Source organism: Heloderma suspectum, chromosome 2, assembly GCF_057233095.1.
Source record: "Heloderma suspectum isolate Gila_16-S chromosome 2, 16-S_ref, whole genome shotgun sequence".
Taxonomy (NCBI): Eukaryota; Metazoa; Chordata; class Lepidosauria; order Squamata; family Helodermatidae; genus Heloderma; species Heloderma suspectum.
The window spans coordinates 161,022,255-161,047,885 of record NC_139459.1 but is presented as its reverse complement, the minus strand read 5'-3'; the positions used below and the strand labels follow the sequence as shown (position 1 = coordinate 161,047,885).

General features: G+C 46.2%; 1 protein-coding gene across 1 annotated transcript in view; it reads left to right on the top strand.

Annotated features, from left to right (window-relative positions):
* TRPC4 (transient receptor potential cation channel subfamily C member 4) overlaps nucleotides 1-25,631 on the top strand; it is a 193,204-nt gene that overhangs the window by 73,442 nt on the left and 94,131 nt on the right. Inside the window, exon 3 of the mRNA XM_084835473.1 lies at nucleotides 20,005-20,523. Coding sequence (XP_084691599.1) covers nucleotides 20,005-20,523 — 519 coding nt within the window. The remainder of the gene's footprint in view (nucleotides 1-20,004; nucleotides 20,524-25,631) is intronic.

The following is a 25,631-nucleotide window of genomic DNA, read 5'->3' as shown; positions in this document are numbered from 1 at the left end:
TATTACAGTGGAAGGGGGCCAGGGATAGCTTTATATTTTCTGGAAAATTTTTTGACAATTAAGCATTTGTGCACACGTAGCATTTGTTTCAGCAATGATGGGGATGCGTAGAGTGAACTTTGTAGGGGGTAGGGTCTTTGCAACCACGCCCCAATTAGCATTTTGGGAATAAGTTAAACTTACACCATAAACTCTTAACATGGTATCTTTTTGAATTTTCCCAGGATGTCTACAGACAGGTATTTTGCAAGAGCTAATAAGCCTGTTTGCAGGTATACCTCTTGGCAAACAAAAATGTTTTACTCTCGTGATGTTAGCCAGGTGAAGCCAGTAATTATCAGCAAATCGCTGGGACAAACTTCTCTTTCTAGGGGCAGACCCCCCTTTTTGCACCTTATTAAGGAAACACAATGCAACACTACTAACACTACAACACGCATGTTTGATCTTTTTTTGGGATCTGACCGTACGCCGGGCAGCTATTCACCTGGCAAGCTGCAGTAGGGTCTAGTCCCCTTCTTCAGTTCTCCAGTTGCAGGTCTGACCGTACACAGGGGGACAGTCTCCCGGTGTGTCCACAGTAAGGTCTAGCCTGAGTCTTCTTACTGCTTTTTTAGAATGATTTTTAAAGGATTTTTGAAAAGGAAAGAAATCCTTTCAAAGGATTTTTAGGATTTTTGTTCATAGTCTACTCTCCCCCTCTCGCTCTCTTGACTCGTGTCTAATGTATCCAGGGTTTAACTCCAGCTGCTTTCATAGCTGCGGGGGTGGAAAGTATGACAGTTTTCAGTCTTCTCCATCTGGGAGTCAAAGGGTTATTTTTCTCTCTTTAACTCATACTTTAACTCTTGGTTGGAAAGGATGAACTTCTGTGATAGGAATGGCTTATTTTTTTAAGACAAAGCGAGCTGGGCTTGAAGAACTTTGCTCAGTGTTTGGACTTCTTGTTTAAGGCTAACGTTTGCTTGCTCTTGATGCCGCTCTAGTGTCAGTTATGAAGTCAATGTCACGGCCCCTCTCAAGCTGTCTCTCTCCTCGCCCATTCTGGCCCCTTTGGTTTTCTCCTTTGTGTATTTGATTTGGGCATTCATGCCACTAATGTCCATCTTGTCCACACTGGGCACACTGGTTCTTTTTTAAGAATTTTCTGCCTCTGCCGGGTCTTCTTCTTTTCTTTTTTCGTTTACGTCTTCTTGGGCCTCTGGGTCGAGGGGGGTGTACTGGCGATAGGCATCTGAAAGACGCTCCAAGTACGCTCTGGGGCCTCGGTGGCACCTTGCAGCACTTTAGACACTTTGGTCATATTAATTGACTTCTTTATACCTGCTTTCATGGCTTTTAACAGCAGGGTTTGATACTGGGTGAGGCGCTCTAGCTCCACTTGTGTTTTGGGATTCCAGCGGGGGGGTTTACTTACAAGGAGACTTTATTGGGTAACTTACAGCACACAGGCGTACTTAATGGTTGGATCAGACAGCTTTTCTGAACCACGAGCTATTGGGCTAAATGGGTTTTATATCATACATGTTACCCATGAGGCAACACAACACTAGCAAGCATTTTCAGCATAGGCTAGAAGTGTTTGGTTCTCAGGCACAGCTTCCTGTAAACAACTTCGCTTCTCAAAGTGCTTGATAACACTTTTATTTATTAGTATGGGAAGATAATTTTTTTCTCTTTCTTTTGCTTTTTTTTTCTTTGCTGATCTGCCTGTATTGCAGATCATGTTTCAAACTTTTTATATAAAACTTTCTGCTCCATGCACCAGCCTTGTCTCTTTATTTGTCTTTTTCAAGTTAAACTCACTTACTTAAACCTTTCTGCCTTACAGTAGTCCCAATGACACACATTTGGGATAGGCTGTTTTTCTCCTTCTAGTTACATTTTCTTCATTTTAAAGAACTATTACATTATTGTGGCTACTTTACCCCAGGTAATAAGCTCCAGGCACAATCAGCTGCTTTTAATTTACCCTGGGGGCAACTATGGCCACGCTTCTTTTTTATAAATGTTTTTTTCTTTGCCTCTTGCCTTTTCTTTCTTCTTTTTTTTTCTCCCTATCTGTCTTTTACTTTCTCTATTCCTTCTTTTTTACTTGCTTTTGTCTTTCTTTCCTTGTCATCCATTGGGAACCACACTTAGTATCATTTGGAGTTGCAACTAACATTAATCTGCAAATATCACATATATTTTATGATATCTAAGAAATCATAAAATATATACAACAAACTTTTTCTGCAATTTAACACAATGAATGGAAAGCACTTTTTGCATGGTAAGGCATGATGGAGCAGATCCAGCAATCATACTGCTCTTCTGGCTGAAAGCTCAGGGCCTATTAAAATCAAGGGATGGGCATACCCACACATGCAAAGAGTTCTAGGTCACCATTTTTGCATCGGCAACTCTATGCTGCATGAGTTCTGGCAGAAGGAAATCTAAAAGTCATAGATCAAACTTAGCCTGCTGTACACTGAGCTGACTACAAACACAGACACACGGTCTACAGCGATGAGAGTTCAAGTTTATCAAAAGCTTCACAGCACTGTCCATGGCAAGTCTTTGACAATTTAAAATTTTAGTCCATGTGCAGAGTGTCTCTAAAAAGCCCAGATGATGATGGAGGCAAACAGAGAAGGCTCTGGGCAATGAAGATGTGATGTTTCCAGCAAAGGCTCTCCACTTTTGCATCAGTTTAAAAAGGGAAAGTGTGGCCCTACACCCCTTCTGACAGACAAGGGCCTTTAACTTTTTAGCAAGGCCTCTGTCTAAACAGAGCGGCACAGCTCAGCTCTCTAGCCGTGACACTTTAACTTGGGCAACTCCTCTGTAAATTTTATTTTACTTCTGTCAGGTTCTCTCACAGAAATTTTAAAAACTTACTCTTTTTTTTTTCTCTTCTAACCTGGTACACGAAAGCACTGAAACACTGAGTGCCGAAACTCAGGATGCTGGGGGGTGATGGGCATCGCCTTATACTTGCATTTTTCAGGCAGCCATTAATCTTCGGGGAGGCGGTGGGGTGATTTGCAGGACTTCAGAGGCAAGCTTCTCAGTTTGTTTGTATTTGTAAATCCCAAGCTCAAAACAGGACATGATGAGGTACAGGGCAGCCAAATTCTTGCTTTGGCATGGGCAACAAATAACTCGGGTCAGCTTTCTTCGCTGGGGTCTCAAACAGGAAAACAGTCTTAATTTAAAGTTGTAACATCACTGACAGCGTCAGCCAGCCAGCTACACAGATCTCATTGTTTTTTAAGACAGTTGCTCCAATATCTTCTTCTCAATCAGGTTGGGTCTCCAGCTTACACAGTTTATTGCAGCTTTCAGGAGCATGGTAGTAGCGTGATTTTGGCTTGGCCAGGAACGTGCTGTCTGGTTTCTCGGTCTCTTCAGCACACACACTTAGGCAGTGTAACACTGGACACTCAAATCAGTGAGATTTCTTCATTGCAGGGAATCCCACAGCAAAAGCTTAATGGTTACGCTCTTCAGAAATTATATAGCCGATGGTCAGTAGCTACAGGCTCTATGCAATTCTAACACAGTTCAAAGCTAAACACAGTTACCTTGACAGAGATCTTCAACATGGTCTTTCCGCTTCATTCTGCTTTGGGACAGTCTTATGGCACACTTTTCACTTGAAGAGGGGTCTAGCCTGTGCTCTGGGGGCTGATTCTTCACCTTTATTTTCTATTTTGCCTTCATCTTCTGGGTCTTCATTTTCAGTTTCCATTTCTTAGGGATTTCATCTCAATTAGGCGAGGTGATGATGTGGCACAACTCAGAACGTTGTGGGCAATTTTCCTGCCCCCCCCCCCTCGGCGCGCTAGGCTAACAGCTACTTCTTCGGCCTTACACTCTCACGCTCCCACGCTTTGTTAAAAGCCAGACTGTCCTGCAACATTTTTCTAATTAACAGCCTCAGATCTTGTTCTTTTTTTCCTCTCAGCTCGACCTTGAGCTTTTTGCTGTTTTCTCTCTCTATTCTGAATCTTTTTAAAAAAACCTTTTTCCTTCTTTGTTTGACATACATCTCAAGGGGGTGCAAGGTTTGCTTCCCCCACCACCCATAGCATCCCTCCTAAATTGAAGACAGACACAATTAGGGAATGGGAATTGGTTAGTGAGTAAGGGGTCTCACTGGCCGACACAAGAGGATTTTACACACCACGCACTTTGCTACTGGCCTGGGCACCCGGATGGTCAACGGTATGCGTCAGAAACGGCAGTAGCCACTCACACAATCGTCAGTCTCTCCACTGCATCCATATGTCCCTGCCACCCACTTTTCCCACTTTTTACCAGAGCGGAAAGCGGCTTCCCCAGCTTCCTCAGCTTCCTACTGAGTACTGGCGTGCTGGGTACTGGCGCCCACTCGGGGGTGTGATCAGGCCCCCCTTCTACCCGCAAGGAGTAAGTTCTTTTTGTATACGTATACCACCAACACTGACCTTCTTCATAAGGCGGGGCCCTCTTTTTTTCTGCCCAGTGGCCTTTCTCCCTAAAGGCGGGGCCCTCTTTTTCCCATATACTTGGCTTTCTCCTGAAGGCTTCCAATGTGGGTTTCAACTCAATTGCAGCTGTGATACAGGCAGGGCTCAAGTTCTTTCCTCCGCTTCCCAAGGTTCTCTTGCTGCTCGCTGCTGTTTGGGCGACCTCGGTGCAGGCTTTCTCCCATTCACTCGACAAAATGTCGGTGGCGCCAAGAAAGGGAGGCATGCGCCGAGCTCGTCTTCCCGGTGCGGCGATCAAGAGCAGGCAACTGCCACCTGTCTGGCTCAGAGCCTGCCACATCCGAGTCGCGGCACCATTTATGTTGCAGAGCCCAGAGTCAGAGAGACCACGGAGTGAAGGAAAAAGAGATTCTTTATTTAACGCGCGGGCTTAAGGCTGGAATCATTTCCAAAGAGCCAGAAGCCCCGAAATCCATTAGCACATTGTTTTTATAGACATTGTGACACATATGAAACGGCTCCTCCTCCCCCTCCCGTGTGGGGTTGCAGTCCTCAACATTTCTTGTCCTAGCACTATTGTTTATAATACAAGAACTGGGTTATAGGGTAGCCATGATAAGGAGAGAACAGAAGAGAACAGCAGAGAACAAGATATACAATTGTATGACCTTTGACAAGATAAGGAATTCCTGTGTCTCGTCAGCTTACAACAATATATTCAAGGGAGAAAGAGCTCAGCAAGAACATGAAGCATGAGACTGCATGAGGCTACTTAGTCTGACCCCCGATATGGCTGCTACAACGTAGACTAAGATGTGCCAAAATAAGGAACACAAATGGCGGTGCCCATGGGCGCCGCCATTTGCGTACATGCATGTTTTTTTTTTTAATCAGCCGTGATAGGCTACGTAAATATTTAAGTAGCCTATCACGGCTGACTGCAGGGATGCAAACGGCGGCAGCTACGGCCGCCGCCATTTGTGTCCCTGCTAGCCAGCGGCCGGATGTCCGGCTGCTGGCGGAGCTGGCCGGCGGCTCCGCAGAATCCCTGTGGAGCGGAGCCGGCCGGCTAGGATTCCGGGGGGGAGGAACGGAGCGCCAGGATTCCGGGGGGAGGGACGGAACGCCTCCACCCCAGCATCAGCATAATCCGCGGAAAGGTAAGTACCTTTCGTACATCCCTACCCTTCACCCAACTCTCAGCATGTGTGCACATTCTCTCTCTCTCCTTCCCTCTTCCGTCTTTGGGCTCCTTCACACTGGGCTTTTATCCTGTGATTGAGATTGCTCCTTCACGGATGGACGTTTGTGGGCTCTTTTGCATAACCCTCCAGGGTGTCTCTTGCATTAAATGCCCTTGGTTCCATTTTCAAATACATCGCAGATAATGAGCTATCAAATTACCCCATTTTGTTCCTCTTGAGTTTCCTCTGTGAAAAGAGGAAAAGTGGCAAGAAGAGTCAATGCACCTGGCCTTAACCTTCATATGATGTAAACATATTCTACAGTCTCACATATTGTGCTTGCTTACAACTTAGCTTCATGCACCTGGCTTTGCCTTTGCCTTTCAGCCTCAATCTTCGTCCTTCCCCAATCAGAAGAACACTGAAACTTAGGACACTATGAGAGTAGTGCAGTAGCTGCACTTATGCTTTTCCTGTATTCATTCAGGTTAGAGGGAATGGTATGTGACAGGCTATATGTGAGAGGTTAGGAGACTGAAAGATGGAGGAGGCAGATAGGGACACTAGACTGTGAGTAGATGGGCACTGTGGCTGTCTGTATTGTAATGAAGTGACACAAGAAAGCAAGAACAAGAAAGCATATAAATGAGATTGTAAAAACGTCCTTACTTGCTTACATGGTATGGATCTTAAGGCTTGGTGCCATTAGGGGTGCACGAAAGTCCCTTACCTGTCCTCGAAGCTTTTCGCGGTGGAGGGGAGGCGCTTCACTGCTCCCCCCACGAAGTTCAGGCCGGGGGGGGAGGCTTCCCGCCTCGCCTGGCCGAAATTCAGGCCGGGGAGGAGGCGCCTCGCCTCGCCCGGCCGCGAACTAAACAGTTAAAAAAAAAAAAAAACGCCCCCGTGATAGGCTATGTGACGATTAACGTAGCCTATCACGGCTAGATCTGCAAAGTCAGCCGTGATAGGCTACGTAAATCGTCACATAGCCTATCACGGGTGACTTAAAAAAAAAAAAAAAGCGCGTATGCAAATGGCGGCCTCCATAGGGAGCCGCCATTCGCGTTCCTTATTTGGTCGCTGTAGTCTACGTAAATCTTTTCGTAGACTACGGAGAAAATAAGGGCAACGCAAATAGCAAATAGGATCCAAAGCAAATAGGATCCAAAGCAAGGGGATCGTTCCGTCCGCACCTCTTCTGCCTTGCTATTTTTCGCTAGACAGCCATTTTCGGCTGTTTAGCAGCAGGGGGGGCAACCGAGAGAGGAAGCTGCTGTATGCGCAGCTCTGCTCTCCTTGCCCCGGAACCCCCCCACCCTGCCCCTTTTCTGTCGCTCTGCGCTCCTCTTATAAGTCCAGAGGACGGGGCTTCTCCGCACTGCCTCCAAGGCAGCGCGGACGAGGAGGAAGGTCAGTTTTCCAGGAACTGATCTTGGAGCGTGGGCTCTGAGGTTGGTTCCCAGAAATGAGCATATCCTATGGCCCTCTAGACAGTGTGTAGCAGCCATAAAAGCCCCTTTGATTTCACTGTTGGAGAGTTAAGCTCATGCTTCAAGGTCTGTCACTGATATCAGTTATACAAATGCTTAACCTGGGCTGGAGATTCCTCTATTAATTTTTTTTAGTTCAAGTAATTAGTACCCAGATGTTCCAACTTAGTACCAATATGTTCCAAATTGAAAGATACAATCTTTGGGGCACGAAAAGACCTATAATGCTGGCATAAATGTAGCCTAGAACCCTCAAAATAATATGAGCAGCCCCAACCTGCAATTACTAAGCATGCATCAGTAGGGATGTACGAAAGTCACTGACCGTTTTGCGGATCTGCTTTGCGGTGGGCGGGGAGGCGCTCCGTCCCTCCCCCCGGAATCCTCGATGGGGGGGGAGGCGCTCCGTCCCTCCCCCCGGAGTCCTGCCCAGCCAGCTCTGCTCTGTGGGGATTCTGCAGAGCCGCTGGCCGGCTCCACCCGCAGCCGGACATCCAGCCGCTGGGCAACAGGGATGCAAATGGTGGCTGCCGTAGCCGCCGCCGTTTGCGTCCCTGTATTTAACTGTGATAGGCTATGTAAATATTTACATAGCCTATCATGGCAAAGTAAAAAACAACAACGCGTACGCAAATGGCGGCGGAAAATAGCATTGCCCTTATTTTCGCCGTAGTCTACGTAAAGATTTACGTAGACTACAGCGACCAAATAAGGAACGGGAATGGCGGCTCCCTATGGGGGCCGCCATTATCCGTACGCGCTTTATTTATTTTTTTTTAAGTCACCCGTGATAGGCTACGTGACGATTTACGTAGCCTATCACGGCTGACTTTGCAAATCTAGCCGTGATAGGCTACGTTAATTGTCACGTAGACTATCACAGGGGCTTTTTTTTTTTTCTTTTATTGGAATGGCGGCGGCGGCGGCCGGTCGAAAGATCGGCTGCCGCCCCCACCCCTGACGAAGACCCGCCGAACCGCCGGCCGGACCCGCCGCCGGGAGGGACATTCGCCAAAGGTAAGTCCCGTCCCGGGGGGGGCAGGGGGGGCGGAGAATTTCTCCCCAAAACTTGTTCGGGGGGCCGAACACGTTGGCGCTCGGCCCCCCCGAAGTTTCGGGGAGAAATTCTCCGCCAACCCTAGGTGCCATACCCTGCAGTTTCCATGCCTTGGGACTTATGAGGAAATCTGTAAGCAACTTAACTCTTCTCTTAAACCAAAGGTTCATAAATCCTAGAATGTCCTTGTTGGGGGGGGGGGGTTTAAAAGAAAATCACTGAATTATATGAACTATTTGAAGTGCCGGGGGGGGGGGGGGCAAAGTTATTTACTTTAGCTCTACCATAGGTGTATACTTATTATTTTGCAGTGTTTTTCCCTCCCCTCCACCCCACCCATTTTACAGGCTTCATTCTCCCCCACCCTTTTTACACATTTTTGTGTGTGTCTCCTACTGTTTCTCTCCCCAATTCCTGAGAACCAGCATGGTCACTTATGCATCAGCAAAAAGAGGAAAAGCATTACCAGAAAAGATGACAAAAGAAGACAACTATTTGCATAAAATTTTGTATCCACAGATGCAAATTCAGAAATAATTAGTATAATCTAAATAGAATTACAGTATATCTCACTATAGTGGGGGAAGCCTGTAATCAGGTGACGTGTGTGCCTCCTGAGTCTGCTGGCCAGTTGCTAACTGCTAATGGGCAACTTCAGGTCCCCTGCTCTCCTTTCTTATGGTGCTTTATCTTTAAAGCAGACATGGACTTGTCAGTCCTTCCAATAGAGGACACCTTCAAACAGAGGACTGTCCTCTGCCAGCCCTTCAAGTAGAGAATTGTCCTCTAAAATAGGACACATAGTACCCTAATGAGACCACTACCCTTTTCTTTTCCAATCTACTGCTTGCTACAGAAACTATGAACCTCATTCTGATGGCAACCATCTTGTTTTGTGCAGGAGATTTCCCCTGGGAAGAGACAAATCAGGCATTGAGCATGTGTTGCAAGATTTCCCCTTTCTATTTAAAACATTGGGGAAAAGCTAATAGTTTAATGAAGACACAACAGGGGAATTCTTTAAACCATGGTTTTGTAGCCATTTTTCAACAGGGCTGGCTAAAATGTGGCCACCTTCTGTTGCTTAACATATAGATCTGCCATACCAGATTTCAGAAAATTTGGGCAACCATCAGTACCACTCCTCAAACAGGATGAAATAATTCCCAGCTTCTGAAATGGGAAGAATTTCATGGCATCCCTTGTTTGAAGTGTATTTTATTGCTGTAAGCTACCTTGGGAGGGCTTCTGCCCTGAAAGTCAGCCAAGAAATGTTTAATTAATTAATTAATTAATAATCCATTGAAATGGATAGAATGATACTCCAAGGGAGCACACTATAAAAATACATCTCCCATCCCAACCCCATCCTGTGTGCTTAATGGGTTCACATCAGCTATTATTTATTTTTTTTTGTACATTGAACAATGTAAAAAAGACTCTTGCTCTGAGGGGGAAGAATCACCTAAAGGCAAAAAGAAGAGGAAAATGGGACAACCAGTGGTATTTCCCTTTATTCTTTATCAAAAGCCCTCTGTACAAAGTGGGAGACTGTCTGCTGTAATTTCAAGACAGCTTTAGCCATCCTTCAGGCTTCCACAGTCTCTGCTTGTTTTGTAAATTGGTCATGGCTGGTGTAAATGTATTCTTGTAGGCTTTGTTCCCTTGCATTAAAACCAGTGGTTAGGCTATCTTAGAATCATAGTTCTGGAAAAGTCCTCCATGGTAATCAGGTCCCATATCCTGTTGTGTGGCAAGATTTAGTAGACCCAAGTTATACTTGACAGATTTTATCTTGGCTTGGCATTGCAGTATTTATCAGGAGATTGTCTTTTCCCCAGTACATGAATAGATATCCTCCATTAGAGGGCAATCCTATGGGGATTGACAGTCACCTTTGAACCCGGGGATGACGACCTATCCACTGCAGGGCAGGAGAAGTGGTGAGGAGCGCATCTCCTCTGCGTTCCCACTGCCCTGCTTTCTGGGCTAGACAGCCGATTTCAGCTGTCTACCTGCGGGACCTTGGAGCATGGGGTGGGGAGGCCGGATGACACATAGGAAGTGTCATACCGGCACTTCTGACCTCCCCGCCCTGCCCCCAGGAATGTCCTGTTTCCCCTGCTCCACGCTGCTCTTCCGAGTGCAGAGCACAGGGCCGATCTACGCTGCCTATGAGGTGGCACGGGAGGGGGTGCAGGTCGGTTCTCCGAGAACCGACCAATCCTATGGCTGTCTAGCTAGCTGCTGAATAGCAGCCATAGGATTGCGTCCTTAAGGTGTTAAAGTCACAGTGAGCATGCAACAAACTCACATACCCCTTCAAGCACAATTGTAAACAACTTTTGTTGCCCAGTTCCACATTCCACAGTTCTCTGAACCACAGCTGTGAGAACAGGGCTAAGTAGCTCTCCAACAGCAGAATATGTGCATATTTCTAGTATCTATATAAGTGTTATGGAAGTTTTAAAAGATATTTTAAAAGAAAAAACTTTTCTTTGTCATGATATTATATTTATATTAGTTTCACCAATATAATTATATTGTGTAATGGTTTTAATAGTATTATATCATATAAAATGTTCAGTGTTCTGATTTGTTGTACACCTGACAAAGGAATATATTTTGAAATGTGTTGAGCCCAGAAAATCTTCAGTTTTGTGCACACTTGTGATTTCATCGCCCCTTTTTGTTCTTCTGTGCGTGGTTGCGAAGTGAGTCGTCTGAGACATGTTGTGCCAGTGGTAGGTGGTTGTATAGTTGCTATGTGTGCAGTGGGAATTGTACTTCCATTTAAATATTGTGGCTGAATTGCCACAAACCAGAAATGGAAACTAGTCTCAGTCATTTTGTACAGGAAGGGGGGGGGGAGTACATGATACTGAGTCAAAGATTCTTGCACTCATAATGCCAAATCATAGTTTGCAGTTATGTCTAAATGTAGTGCTTTGTTAAGTTAACCTGTGAAGGCATAAGGATACTCACTGGTCTTACAATAGTGAAAGCCCTAGCACAGCAGCAACTCTCTTGTCTAGACCATAGGGTTGGATGACCGACATACTATTCCTATGCGTAAGGAGAGTTATTAAAACATGTAAAATCAGGACAAATTATATTTTCACACACACACACACACACACACACACTTTTGTTCATCCTTATTTATGGGTTGTTACAGTGCTGCAGTCATCATCTGTATCTTTTGTGCTTGATTAATTCTAATCACTGAATTAGATTAAAATCACTTAATTGTTTCAATTAAAACAATTAAGTGATTTTAATTGTTTGCAGGTGCTGATGTACACCAATAAGAACATAAGAGCCATGGTGGATCAGACCAAGGATCCATCAAGTCCAGCATTCTGTTCACACAAAGGCCAACCAGCTATCGACCAGGAACCCATGAGCCTAATCAACCCTAATCAACCAGGAACCCATGAGCAGGGCATGAGCACAACAGCACCCTCCCACCCATGTTCCCCAGCAACTGGTGTACATAGGCTCACTGCCTCTGGTACTGGAGGTAGCACATAGCCATCAGGGCTAGTAGCCATTGATAGCCTTTTCCTCAGGAGTTTGTCCAACCCCCTTTTAAAGCCATCCAAACTGGTGGCCATCCCTACATCCTGTGGTAGTAAATTTCATAGTTTATGCGCTGAGTGAAGAAGTATTTCCTTTTATCTGTCCTGCATCTCCCACCAATCAACTTCATAGGATGATCCTGGGTTCTAGTATTTTGAGATCTAGTATTTTGAGAAAGGGAGAAAAATGTCTCCCTCTCCACATTCTCCACACCATGCATAATTTTGTGGACCTCTATCATGGTGGACCCATACCCTCTTTTTTCCCAAGCTAAACAATCCCAGCTGTTGTTTACTTCCCTCATAGGGGAGATGCTCCAGCCCCTTGATCATTTTAGTTGCTCTTTTCTGCACTTTTTCCCAACTCTACAATATCTTTTTTAGGTGAGGTGACCAGAACTGTACGCAGTATTCCAAGTATGGTCGCACCATAGATTTTGGCAGTTTTATTCTCAATTCTTTTTCTAATTATGCCTAACATGGAGTTTGCCTTTTTTACAGTGGCCACACACGGGGTTGACATCTTCATTGAGCTGTCCACCACAACCCCAAGATCTCTTTCCTGGTCGGTCATCGCTAGCTCAGATGAGATCCCATCAGACTATACTTGAAGTTGGGATTTTTTGCCCCAATGTGCATCACTTTACACTTGCTTACATTTGCCACATTTGCCATTTAGAATGCCATTCTCGCAGTTTGGAGAGATCCTTTTGGAGCTCTTCACAACCCTGTTTTATTTTAACCACCCTAAATAATTTGGTGTCATTGACAAACTTGGCCACTTTGCTTCTCACTCCAAATTCCAGATCATTTATGAACAGGTTGAAAAGCATTCGAAAAGCCTTTTGATAATGTCCCTCACCAAAGACTCCTGAGCAAACTTAGCACTCATGGAATAAGAGGAGAGGTCCTCTTATGGATCAGTAACTGGTTAAAGAACAGAAAGCAGAGAGTAGGAATAAATGGTAAATTCTCCCAACGGAGGGAAGTAAATAGTGGGATCCCACAGGGATCTGCATTAGGTCCAATACTTGAACTTTTAGAAGTTTAGTTACCATATATGTCTATATTTTATGGAGCCATGCAAATCTACCATGAAATAATACAGTTCCTGAATTTTCCAAACTTGATATATCCAGTATTGGTGGAAGAATGTTGGTATTTTAGTAGTAACATTGTTATTTTATGGAATTCCCTTCCCAAGGAGGCCTGCCTGGTGCCAACATGATTATCTATTTGGCACCAGGCAAAGACATCCTAATTCTCCCAGGGTTTTTACTGTAATTATTTAAAGTGACTTTAGATATCTCCAGATACCTTCTAAAACTATAAAAGGCCTAAACTACAAAAAGCATAGCAGAATCAAACCCATGCAAAGCAAATCCCAGTATTTAAGAGCAAGTTAAATGACCCATTGCCACTGGGAAGTCATCGTTTATAGACCACATAGCAATCACTGTGGTTTGTATGGATATTTGGTGTCAGTATTTAATATTTTATTTCAGTCTCTGAAATTTGACAGTATCTTTGATAATTGATATTGGACAATATTTGATAGTTGATATGCAAATTGACCCCATATAGCAGGGATGCAGAACCAGATTAAGGGAGGGAATCTGAATTGCTCCCCCCTGCCAGGGCTTCATCGTGAGCGAGATGATTTTCATTGCCCTGCCCCACCCACTTTTTCTTTCTTTGGAGAAAGGGACACCACTGGAGCTGGGAGGAGTGGCTCCTCCCAGCACTGGACAGTTCAGCCTCCCCCTGCAAGCACCTTTTGCCATCCCCATTGGGGGTAGGGACGTCAGAGAATTCTGCCACAGATCTCGGGGAGGCCGAATGCCAGCACATTCGGACCCCCGAAATTGGTGGTGGAACGGTCTGCCACCCCCCGAACCACCCCCCCGGGTCGAGACTTACCTGGGGCGGATCTTCCAGGTGGTGGCAGCTCCGGCGGTGGTGCGGCGGCCGATCTTCCGACTGGCTGCCGCCGCCGCAATTTCCAGTTTAAAAAAAAAAAAAAGTGATAGGCTACGTAAAGATTTACATAGCCTATCACGACTAAGGTTAAAAAAAAACGTGATAGGCTACGTAAATGTTTACGTAACCTATCACAGCTGACTTAAAACAACAACAACAACAACAACAACAACAACGCGCCTACGCAAATGTTTACGTAGCCTATCACAGCTGACTTAACCATGATGGGAGTTACTTCCGAGTAGACACACATATGCTTGTGCTGGGTAAGATTGGGGGACGGGGATGGGGGGGGGGAACTAGCCCCTTTCTAACCACAAGATCTCTGTAAGGAAGGTGTGAAGTAGTTATTGCCTAAGGCAATAAACCAAGTAGGTTCGGTGAAGCGCTTTACAGGCTTTAAACTTCAATTCCACAAGCGAGTGCTCAGCACCAGTAAAAATTGCTTCACAGAACATACTTCCTGGTAATTCAGGAGCAAGGCTCATTGAGCATAATGGGAGTTACTTCCGAGTAGACACACACATGCTTGTGCTGGGAAGGTGTAAGGGGGAGAACACTTTTTGCGTACGTGCGTTGTTGTTTTTTAAAGTCAGCTGTGATAGGCTACGTAAACGTTTACGTAGCCTATCACGGCAGACTGCAGGGACGCAAACGGCGGTGGCTACAGAATCTCTGCGGAGCACAGCCGGCTGGCCAGGATTCCGGGGGGGAAGGAACGGAGTGCCTTCCCCCCCGTCCAGGATTCCGGGGGGAGGGACGGAGCGCCTCCCCCCCCCAACAACATAATCTGCGAAAGGTAAGTGCCTTTCGTACATCCCTAATTGGGGGGCAGCAAGAGATGTGCGAAGGAAGACTTGGAAGGGAAGAGTGGCTGCTCCTTCCAGCGCTGGCCAAGGCTGCTGCCCTATCCCCACTGTTATTTACGATCAGAGATAACAACAGGGATTCCTCTGGGGGCAGGGCTTAGAGGTGCCCTGGAGGAACCCAAGGAGGCTCCACAGGCTGCATGTGGAACCTCCTCAGTCCAGATTAGGCTTGTAGGCCAGAGGTTCTGCATCCCTGGTATATAGTATTTGACAACTGTCATTGGAACTAAGATGGCAGTTTTTGATAACTGACAGCTTGTGGCATTTGACACCTTTCAAAACCCAAACTATAAAGAGGTTGCCCAGTAAGTCAAACACATTCATAGAATTTTGAACTGACAGGTTTTGTCTCATTTGTGCTGAGAGATAAGTGTGTGTGTTAGGTGGGTGGGGGGCAATATATAAGGGGACAGGAGAATGGAGGTAGCTGTTAAGCACTGTCTTAAGCACAGGCGGAAGTTTACAAAGTGAGGAGGGATTTACTTGAGGAAGAAACTGTAGTGATTTCCTTCCAGTAACTCTGCTTCCAATAACACTGGTGCAAGCCCCACTCCATTTGAGAGGGTTAGTAATTTCCCCTTTGTTTGCCTCTCTGGCATACTTTCAGCTCAAAGAAACACTGCAATAGGAATTGCACTAACTTGGATGGCTTTAAAAAGGGATTAGACAAATTCCTGGAGAACAGGCTATCAATGGTTACTAGTTGTGATGGCTGTATACCTCCAGGATCAGAGGCTGTGTGCCTCTTAATACCAGCTGCTAGGGAACAACAACTGCTTGTGGGCTTTCTATAAGCATCTGCTCGGCCACTGTGGGGGAAATGATGCTGGACTAGATGGATCATCCATCTGATTCAGCAGAGCTGTTAAGTATGTTCTTATATTATTTGTATAGTTGCAGGTGGGTGGTGGGTGGAGATTGCCTTTATAGGAATCTGGCCTGAGCTATCATAATAAGGCAGGCTAAAAATTAAAACAGGCAGACAATACGCAAGCAAGCTCATACTTTGTATTCCAGAGCAGGTATTGCATCCGTGTTTTGAAAATGGCTACTGCAGAAGCCAACATAACAAGTCCCACACACTAAGCAACAATTGTGTTTATTAGCAGTCCATCTGGTAACTGATGACGGAGGAGGCAAATGACTTGCCCTTTATGTAAAGCTTGAAGTGTGCAGCCTTGAGGCATCAGGATGTGAGGTTAATTCTTCCTCCTGCTGTCTCTTTGGAAGCTGTGTTTGAGATCTGTTTAACCTCCTTGGGATAAGAGTAATCAAACATCTCTAACAGTTTTTGGAAATGTATAGACAGAAATAGATGTGATGTGCTTAGAGAGAAACTTGTTTATTGATAGGCCAGACAAGACCAACCGCCTGGCTGTTAAGAGTTCAGTGAAATGGTGTTAAACCTTACAAGTGTAATAAGGCATTTACCATGCAGAAGACATAAGGTCATTTCCCAAAGCTTCTCCTGCTCATTCTCTTCTGTGTGAACATGGATCAGACATTAACATAAACAGAGAGAGAGGGGCACAAAGGTAACTTAAACCCCATGTGAAAATTCTCTATGATAGATACAAAGTACACATTTGACTAATCATCCAATTACGCCATCTAATCCTGGCTGCCTGCCTGGTGCTGCCAGCAAGATGGTGGATGGGCAAGCAAACAGATGGAGGCCTTCTACCCACTGGAACCATCTGCTTATTCATACAGATAGCCAGTGGGTGAGCAGGTGACAACAAGGAGTGCCTGCTAGCTTCCTACCCCATCCTTCCAGTTAGAAAGTGAGCAGTGGTGGCTGCTGATCCTCATCACTGTTGCTTCTTGACCAGTAACATTGGTGGGCATGTGAGCAGCAATGGCAGTGAATAGCAACCCCAGAGGATCTGGTGTTTGCAGTGGGCCGTTCCAGAGAGCTCTGTAACTTCAGCAGTTGCTTGAGAATGCCAGCACTGCCGAGAGGTGGTGAAACATTATAGACACTGGGTCTATAATAAGACTGTCCTTCCATCAGTGAATGTTTATATGTGGAAAGGGGTGGGGAGACTGTTGATAAGAGCTGGTAGGAGCAGGGAGGTGAATTCAAGGGAAGCTTTAATGGTTTAAACCCCTTTTATTATTTTTGCACTGTGCACTCCACTTAGCTTGTGGGGCCAAATTATTTAATACATGTATATTCTGCTTTTTGCAGGCTGTCTCCCATTGAAGCACAGCCACTGACCAGGCCAGCCTAGCTCCAGCAAGGTTGCCGCATCATGTCCCTTCAAGGCATGGGCTGGGTCATCAGTGCCTGAACTGCTGACATACAGTGCTTAGCTTCAGAAAGGTGGCTGTATAATGTGCTCTCACACCATGCTGAGGTGCACAGTGGCAGAGCAACATATTGCATGCTGATGATGTGGTCGTGGTGGTCCTCTGTGGAACCTGCTCATGACATGCTTTGAAAACATATGATATCTTCACATTTTTGCTTTCATCATCTGTTTGTTGGGCCTGTTCTCATTTAGTTTGGTTGCAAAGACAAATCATACTATGTAAAGACTAAAAATGCAGGAACATAAGAAGAGCCTGAGGTGAATCCATCTAGTCCATTCTGTTTACAACAATGACCACCCAGATGCCACCAGGAAGCCCACAAAATGAGCAGGAAGGCAACAGCCCTCCCATGCCACTGCTCTGTTCCCCTGGGGCTGCCCCAAGACATTTTGCTGCCTGAAACAAAGGACAAGATGGTGGCTACCTCCCCAGTTCGCATACAGAAACTGACTGAACTGGCAGTTGAATCATACTTCAAACACTATCAATGGGATACTGTTCTCCAGCACACCTGAGGCCACAGACTATGCCTGTAAGCTGCATTGAGTGCCATTTTTTGGTAGAAAGGCAGGGTACAAATCAAATCAAATTATGAATGAATGAATGAATGAATAAATAAATAAATAAATAAAATAGGCCAGGTGGGGGGGGGGGCAGAACAGATTGTGTGGCATGCATTGTTCTGTCCTCCAACAGAAGGAAACAGCTGGAGAGTTCATGAGAACTGCTGGGAGGCTGTCACTGCACCCAGCCTTCACATTTGCTGCCTGAGATGATTGCCTCACTCCATCTAAGCATAGTAGGGCTGGCATCCTCACTCCCCAGCAACTGGCCTTCAGTGGCATCTTGCTTATGAATATGGACGTTGCTGATAGACTTGCCCTCCTCTGTAAATTGGTCTGATCCCTTTTTAAAATCATCCAAGGGGGTGTCTCCACCAGTGAGTTACTCAGAGCTGGCTGCATGTTGAGGTCGTTAGGGATACTTGATGTCATGGCCATCCAGCAGCCAACCTGGAGCTTATCATGGAAAAACGGGATTTCCTGAGACTACTTAAATCTGATTCTTTTCCTCAAGTCGGGTTCTCAGCGGTATAGTTGCTCTGTGCCCCAACCCTCGCATTTACCTAAGGTATGCTAGCCCTGCCCAGGGGTGTGCTTTTCACCATGACCCCGGTCAAGGGGTGTTTCCTGTGTGTTTCTCATCCCTGCACAAACCAATTAGTGTCTACTCAGAAGTAACTCCCATTGTGCTCAATGAGGCTTGTCCCCTGAATGCCCACATCAGAATTTATAGAGATGGCATAGTTTAAAGCACATTCCTTAAAAGCTCTAAAGCGCGATCTCGAGGCTCCGATTCTCTGTTGTTTGGTTTATTGCCTTAGGAAGTAACTACAGCTTTGTTATAGAGATCCTGCGCAGTATTGGTTTGGTTAGAAAGGGGGCCGGTTTCCCATGCCTGTGTTCTCCCCCTTACACCTTCCCAGCACAAGCATGTGTGTGTCTACTCGGAAGTAACTCCCATCATGGTCAATGAGGCTTGCTCCTGAAGTACCAGGAAGTATGTTCTGTGAAGCAATTTTTACTGGTGCGGAGCACTCGCTCGTGGAGCCCTGCATGGACCAAATTGCAGCAAAGCTGATTCCTTTAAAAAAAAATCTGGTACTCCTCCATTCGCTTCTTCTTCCGTTGTTGTGGAGACACGGTCCAAGCCACTGGTATCACCATATCCTGTGGCAGTGAATCTTGTATATTTCCATAAATGACCCCAGGTGTTATGGAAGATGACAAAAATGTTATCTCTTCATTCTTCCTCAGTTTAATTCAAACAGGATGGCATTTATCCTAAGAGCATATTTACTTTTGCCAATATTACTCTCATGTTTCCCTCAAGAAACTAATGATGTTAGCTACCAAGCCAAAAAGAGCTGACTAGCCATAGAATGACAGTCCCTGAGGAGTTCGGTAGACCTCTGCTCTGACGGTCTATATAGGGCTGCAAATACAGAGCTGTGGCGGGGTTATATTGTGGTGGGAATACCTGCTAGCTAGGTCCTAATACATGGCAGATGGACTGTGTTCTACTTGTCTGTGCAGGCCTGCTTGTACCTCATAATTGTCTTAGAACAAAATGGCCCTCCCCATTTCACCATTCTGTTTAGGAGCATGAAATCAGGAGGGTCATTTCAGGGGTTTTTAGGGTGGGGGTGGGGGAAGTAAGTGATTTATTTTGGCAGGCCGCACTGCTTATCTTGCCACCTTTATAAATGTCCAAGTGTGCTTCTTGAAAGGAAAAGAGAGAGAGAACATGCTTGGGCTTTTTTCTTTTTTTTTAAAGGTAGCACGTTAACTGACACAGATCCCCTGAAACAATGTGCCAGTTTTCCCTCTACCCCCAAAATTTGCCCACAAATTTGGCAGCCGACTTGGGCTCTGAAGTAGCACTGTTTTGGGGATTAAACAACTCAATCAAACCATTTCGGCCAAGGCCTGCTCCTAATAGGGTCCCTCTCTGTGCAGAAATTTTCCTCATAAGTCCTCCCTATCTCTCCAAATGTGTTTTGTTGTTGTTGCCAATAAGCTGTCTTCTGATACAATATACTACAATCTTTTCTTATTTGAACTAGACTCTTCTCAAAACATTGTGAGCTAGACTGGAAACATGTCATTATCATTACAGGAATCACTTCATATTTACACTATTAGTAAGTGATTTAAAAACAGCACCTGTGCTATAAATAGTTGCTCCCAGAATGTCTCTGAGTCTCCTCTGCGCTGTGTTTACTGACACCCCCCCCCCCCCATCACACTTTCTCGGCACTTGGGAGCAATTACTGTAAAAAGGCAAAGCCAAGTTCTGTTCTTCCGTATGGAAATGTAAGCAAAAGGCAACAAGATTTGTTTCCAGAGTCTATATTACAATATTCGGGCCGATGGTGTTCAGTCTGTTCTGGATGGGGTTGCACACTCCCAAAACATCATATGGCTCAGTGTTTGAGTAGATGAAGATGCTTCGCGTAAGTGGTCCTTGCCATTGAGCTATAGTAATTGTGTTCACTTTTTCCCCACAGGTGCCACCCATACTTCTGGATAAACAGTTCTCAGAATTCACACCAGACATTACACCCATTATCCTGGCTGCCCATACAAACAACTACGAGATCATAAAACTTCTAGTGCAGAAAGGTGTTTCAGTCCCCAGACCACATGAAGTTCGTTGCAACTGTGTGGAGTGCGTGTCCAGCTCTGATGTGGACAGCCTCCGCCATTCCCGATCCAGGCTAAATATCTACAGAGCTCTTGCAAGCCCATCTTTGATTGCCCTGTCAAGTGAGGATCCTTTTCTTACAGCTTTCCAGTTAAGCTGGGAACTTCAGGAACTGAGCAAAGTGGAAAATGAGTTTAAATCTGAATACGAGGAACTGTCACAACAATGCAAGCAGTTTGCAAAAGATCTCTTGGATCAGACACGGAGTTCCAGGGAGCTGGAAATTATTCTTAACTACAGAGATGATAACAGCCTAATAGAGGAGCAGAGCGGGAATGATCTGGCAAGACTGAAACTGGCAATTAAGTACCGTCAGAAAGAGGTGAGTGTGCAGGAGAATATGAATATTTGAGCTGATTTAGTTGCAATAATGTGTGAGTTAATAGTTGGGGATAGATAATATATGCTTCAAATGAGACAAGTTGCTGCTGAGGTCTTTTGTTCTGCATTGTCTCCCATTTTTAAATTGATTGAACATAATAGATTATCAGGATCTAGTGATAAAAGGAAATTAAATATTGCAGTACATCAGAGATATCCAGCCATGCTACTGGCTGTTTTTTCATCTCAAATAGATGTTGTTTAGTAGATGGATGTGACATCAAGCTCTTAGGAAAGACAGGAGCATTTTCTGATTCACTAACCGCTTAAATTCATCCCCAAGCAACAGTCTACACTGCTTCAAACATTTCATACATCTAAATGTGCCGGTGACTTCCTGGTGATGTAATGAGAACAGTGCAATAAGTGAAGATACAGAAATCTGACACTTGGCATTAGTCTGAAAAAATAATTTAAAAATGTGGAGTCAGCTTGGAAGGTTTCAATCTTGAATTCTTCTTGGATCAGCCACAGTGATCCCATAATTTCGTAAGCACAAGGTGGATTTGAAATCGCAAGACTGCCTTGTAAAATGGTCTCCTGGATTAAGGGTGCTGGGAACGATAACTGGGGCTAATATTTGTTTCTAAAGTTGAAATCCTGTGTATATCTACTACAAGTAAGTCCCATTGAAAGTGACTTATGTGAGGAGGTGGTGTTCTCCAGCCAATGAGTTTAAGGAGTGATTCAGATGAATGTGATATTCACAAGGTGTTTGAGATTATCAATAGCCTGATTGTTTGGTTTGGAGTTGTTTTATTGCATCTGGTAAATCTTCAGCTGATGGTCTTTTACACAGTGCAATCCCAGGCATGGCTACCCAATGGGGCTTAGTCTGAGGTAAGTGTGTATAGCATTGCAGCTCTAATCACACATTCATCATAACTGGAAAACGTTGTCAGGTGAAGGAAGCTGCTGTTTGAAAAACATGGAGCTGAATTTGTACCAAACCTTCCAAAGATTGTGGAGCATGTAATATCACTGCCTCTTGCCAATATAGTGATATGAGGATATATCTGAACAGTGGCTGATATTTGGACAAATGTATAAAATCGATGTAGAAAATGTGGTGCATCGCTACAAATTTAATTTTGTTATGTCTTGTGGTGACTTCCATGACTAAGAAGCCAGAAGCTAGAATTACTTAAGGCAAGTTCATCAGGCAAAAATATAGATTTAAATTCAGATTTCAACGTGTATGGAACATAATGTATGAAAACTATGTCTTGGCACCTGTTATTTTTCTTCTTCTTTTAGTTGCAATACAGGCAGAACTGGAGGGGATTGAGCCCTTGATGCTGGAAGATGCCACTGTTTCCCCCACTGCCACTAAACCCAGAGCTCATGCTCACACAGCTCCCTTTAGCTCCATTTCAACAGATGGGAGCTGTGTAAGTGTGACAGAGAGAAGGGAGGAATTTACTGCACTGACAAATCGTTTTAACATTCCAGCATTCTTTTACTGTCCCCAACCATACTAATTTTTGGCATCCCATCCTCTCCCACCCTTTATTCAGGATGGTGGTAGAATCTATGTCTTTCCAGCAGAGGTGAGCCCTGGAGAGGGGGAGCCAGCCCCCCCCAGCTCTGCAATGGCAGTGCCAGAGCAACCACTGCCTGCCCACAATGCTCCCGGCCCCCCCTTACGTCTTTCCGTCCAAGACGAGCCAAGGGAAGGCAGAGTAACCATTGCTCACTCCACCCTTTCCCTTACACAGCAACTAAAGGGGGGGGAGCTCAGCGCCCCTCTCTGCTCCCACTCCCACTCCCCCCTCTCTCACACACACACACACACACGCACTTCTTTCTTTCTCTCTTTCTCTCTTTCTCTCTTTCTCTCTTTCTCTCTTTCTCTCTTTCTCTCTTTCTCTCTCTCTCCTCTGTCTCCCATTCGTTGCTATTTTTTGGAAAGCTTTTTGTTGAGTGAGACAGACAGAGCTGCTACTCTCCAGACACATTAGCGCCATCTCAGTGCCACTCTCTGTCTGTCGGTCTCCTCTTTCCCGCCTCCCTGCACTGCGTAGGCTCCAGTGGTGAGTGAGGTGCGGTGATTTTTTGGAGACTGATGACTGGATGTGGGAGGTGGGCCAAGCACAACTGTCAAGACTAACTGGGAGAGGCCCTGTGAGCTACTAGTCCAAGAACCCCCAACACGGTGTCTGCAGATGCCATGATGCCCGTGGAGACCCTCAGTGGTACCTGCAAAGCTCTCCAGTCCCTGCCCCCTTCAAAAAGTTATTTTAAATAAACCTCCTGAAAAACATTAGCATGCCAGGTTCTGCTTCCTGTTCCTGAACCTGCCGCTGATCTTCTGTTCGACAGGCAGGAAGAGATGGAAAGAGGTGCTTCCTGGCTCGCCCAATCTTCTTCTGCCCACACAGACCCTTCCCCTTGGTAGTCCCTCTCTCCACCCCCAATCCCTTTCCTCACTACATCTCTCCCTTCTGCATCTCTAGCTTTCTTCTGTCTCTCCCTAGCTCCTAGCCCTGCTCTTTGTCTCCCACTCACCACTTTACCTCTCTGTTTTTCACTCCCAGCCTCTAGCCTTGCTATTCTCTCCCCCTACCTCTTTACCTTGCTGTTTCTCTTCCCTCTTAGCCTCTGGCATTGCTCTTTCTCTCCATTCTACCCCTTTGTCTTGCTATTTCTCCTTCCTGCCCAGCCTTTAACATTGCTATTTTTCTCCCCCACTTCTTTACCTCGTTGTTTATCCCTCTCCTAGCCTCTGGCCTTGCTCTTTCTCTCCCGTCTGCTGCTTTGCTATTTCCCCCTCCCTCCCACCTCTAGCAGCACTATTTATTTCCTCCCACCTCTTTACCTCACTGTTTCTCCCTTTCCTTGCCTTTAGCCTTGCTCTTTCTCTCCCCTCTATCCTTTTGCCTTGCTCTTTCCCAATCCCTTCCAACCTTCTTCTTGGATTTGGCCCTTCTACAGTTGGATTTGCAGCAAACTACTAGCAGAGACTTTCTGGGTGGAAGAGGTTAAGTGTGTTATTGAGAATGGGAAAGCTCCAGGGCCAGATGGTTTTCTATAGACTGGTAGAAGGCTGTCATGCTCCTGCTGGAGGAATCCTCCTCTGAGGAAGAGCCAAAGCTCCCAGAGACAGACAATACTGAGGAACCACCCATCTCAGGAGATCTGGGGGAGCCTGGGCCCTCAGAGGAGATCACCGATGGGCCATTCCTACTGGAGGAGGGGAGTTTCATCTCTGAGACAGAGGCTGGGCAACCACCTACACCCTGAGAGCATCGCCGACTCAAGAGGCAGACTAATAGGGCTCCTCTGAGAAGGAGTGCACGATTACAAAAGAGGACTCCTTGGGAGCAAGGCCATCCTCCTGAGTAGGACTTTTGCCAGCAGGCCTGTGCTAGAGCTCAGAAAGTTCTGGCTACAGTATATAAGCTTTAAGTTTTAACGTAACTAGTGTTGGAACATCGTTCATCCAGCCTCTGTGTTGCGTACCTTGCCTCGTGAACCATGCCCTGTGATTGATGCTCTGTTTTCTGACCTCTTAGAATCATACAATCATAGGGTTGGAAGGGGCCTACAAGACCACCGAGTCCAACCCCCTGCTCAATGCAGGAAGCCTGTTTCCCAGGCAGTCTCCCATCCAAGTACTAACCAGGGCTGACCCTGCTTAGCTTCCGAGATCAGATGAGATCGGGCACATCCAGCACCTCTTGGATTGCCTAACGACTCTGTTTCTAGACATCACCACCCAACCAGGCTACCCCTTAGGGGGAGGTAGGCCTTCCCCTATCACTATCCCCCGGGCCGCAAAACACCGGTTGGATGAGGTGAGTTGGCCTCACAGGTAACCCTAGGGATGGGCGGATTCCCTACCTGCCGCTCCTCTGGGGAATCCACCCTTGGGGGGAGACGATCCGTCCTTCCCCCTGGAATCCTCACTGGCTGGCTCTGCGGCGATTTTGTGGAGCCACCGGCTGGCTCCGGAGCGCCAGAGATACGGCCACCATTGCCGTATCGCTAGCTGAGGCTGACTGACTCCGGATGCAAATGGTGTCCACTGCACCATTTGTGGCCGTAAAGCTAGGGATGGCGGAGAATTCCGCCACGGATTTCAGTGAGGCCGAATGCACTGGCATTTGGCCCCCAAAAATCCATGGCGGAACGGCCTGCCCCCCCCGCCCCCCTGCGGATCCCCCCCCTCAGTAAGTCAGTAAGACGATACTTACCTGGGGCGGATGTTCTGGACGGCGGCGGCTCCGGCGGCGGCTCCAGCGGCGGCTGCAGCGGCAGCTGGTCTTTCGACTGGCTGCCACCACCGCCACTTGCAGTCTAGTCTTTTTTTTTCTTTTCTTTTTTACATAGACGTGATAGGCTATGTAAAGACTTACGTAGCCTATCACGTCTGGGTAAAAAAAAAAAGCGTACGCAAATTGCGGCGGCTACGGCAGCTGCCATTTGCGTTCCTTATTTTTCGCCGTCTTAGTCTACGTAAATATTTACGTAGGCTAAAACGGCGAATGAAAAAGGAAGGCAAATAGAACCCACTACGCTGTTTGTGGTCCCCTTTATTTTCGCCGTAATAGTCTACGTAAATATTTACGTAGACTAAGACGGCGAAAAATAAGGAACACAAATGGCGGCCGCCGTAGCTGCTGCCATTTGCGTACGCGTTTTTTTTTTTAACACAGACGTGATAGGCTACGTAAATAGTTACGTAGCCTATCACGGTTGAATACAGGGACGCAAAAGGCAGCAGCTACGGCAGCCCCCATTTGCATCCCTGCTACCCGGCGGCCAGATGTCCGGCTGCTGGCGGAGCCGGCCGGCGGCTCCGCGGAATCCCCGCGGAGTGGAGCCAGTCAGGCAGGACTCGGGGGGGACTCGGGGGGGAGGGACGGAGCGCCTCCCCCCCATCGAGGATTCCGGGGGGAGGGATGGAACGCCTCCCCCCCACCGCGAAGCAGATCCGCGAATCGGTAAGTGACTTTCGTACATCCCTACATAAAGCTCTTTGATTAAGCTAAATGCAGCTGTAAATGGCTGCATCTAGCTTAAATTAAGGGCTTCACAGCCGCAAAT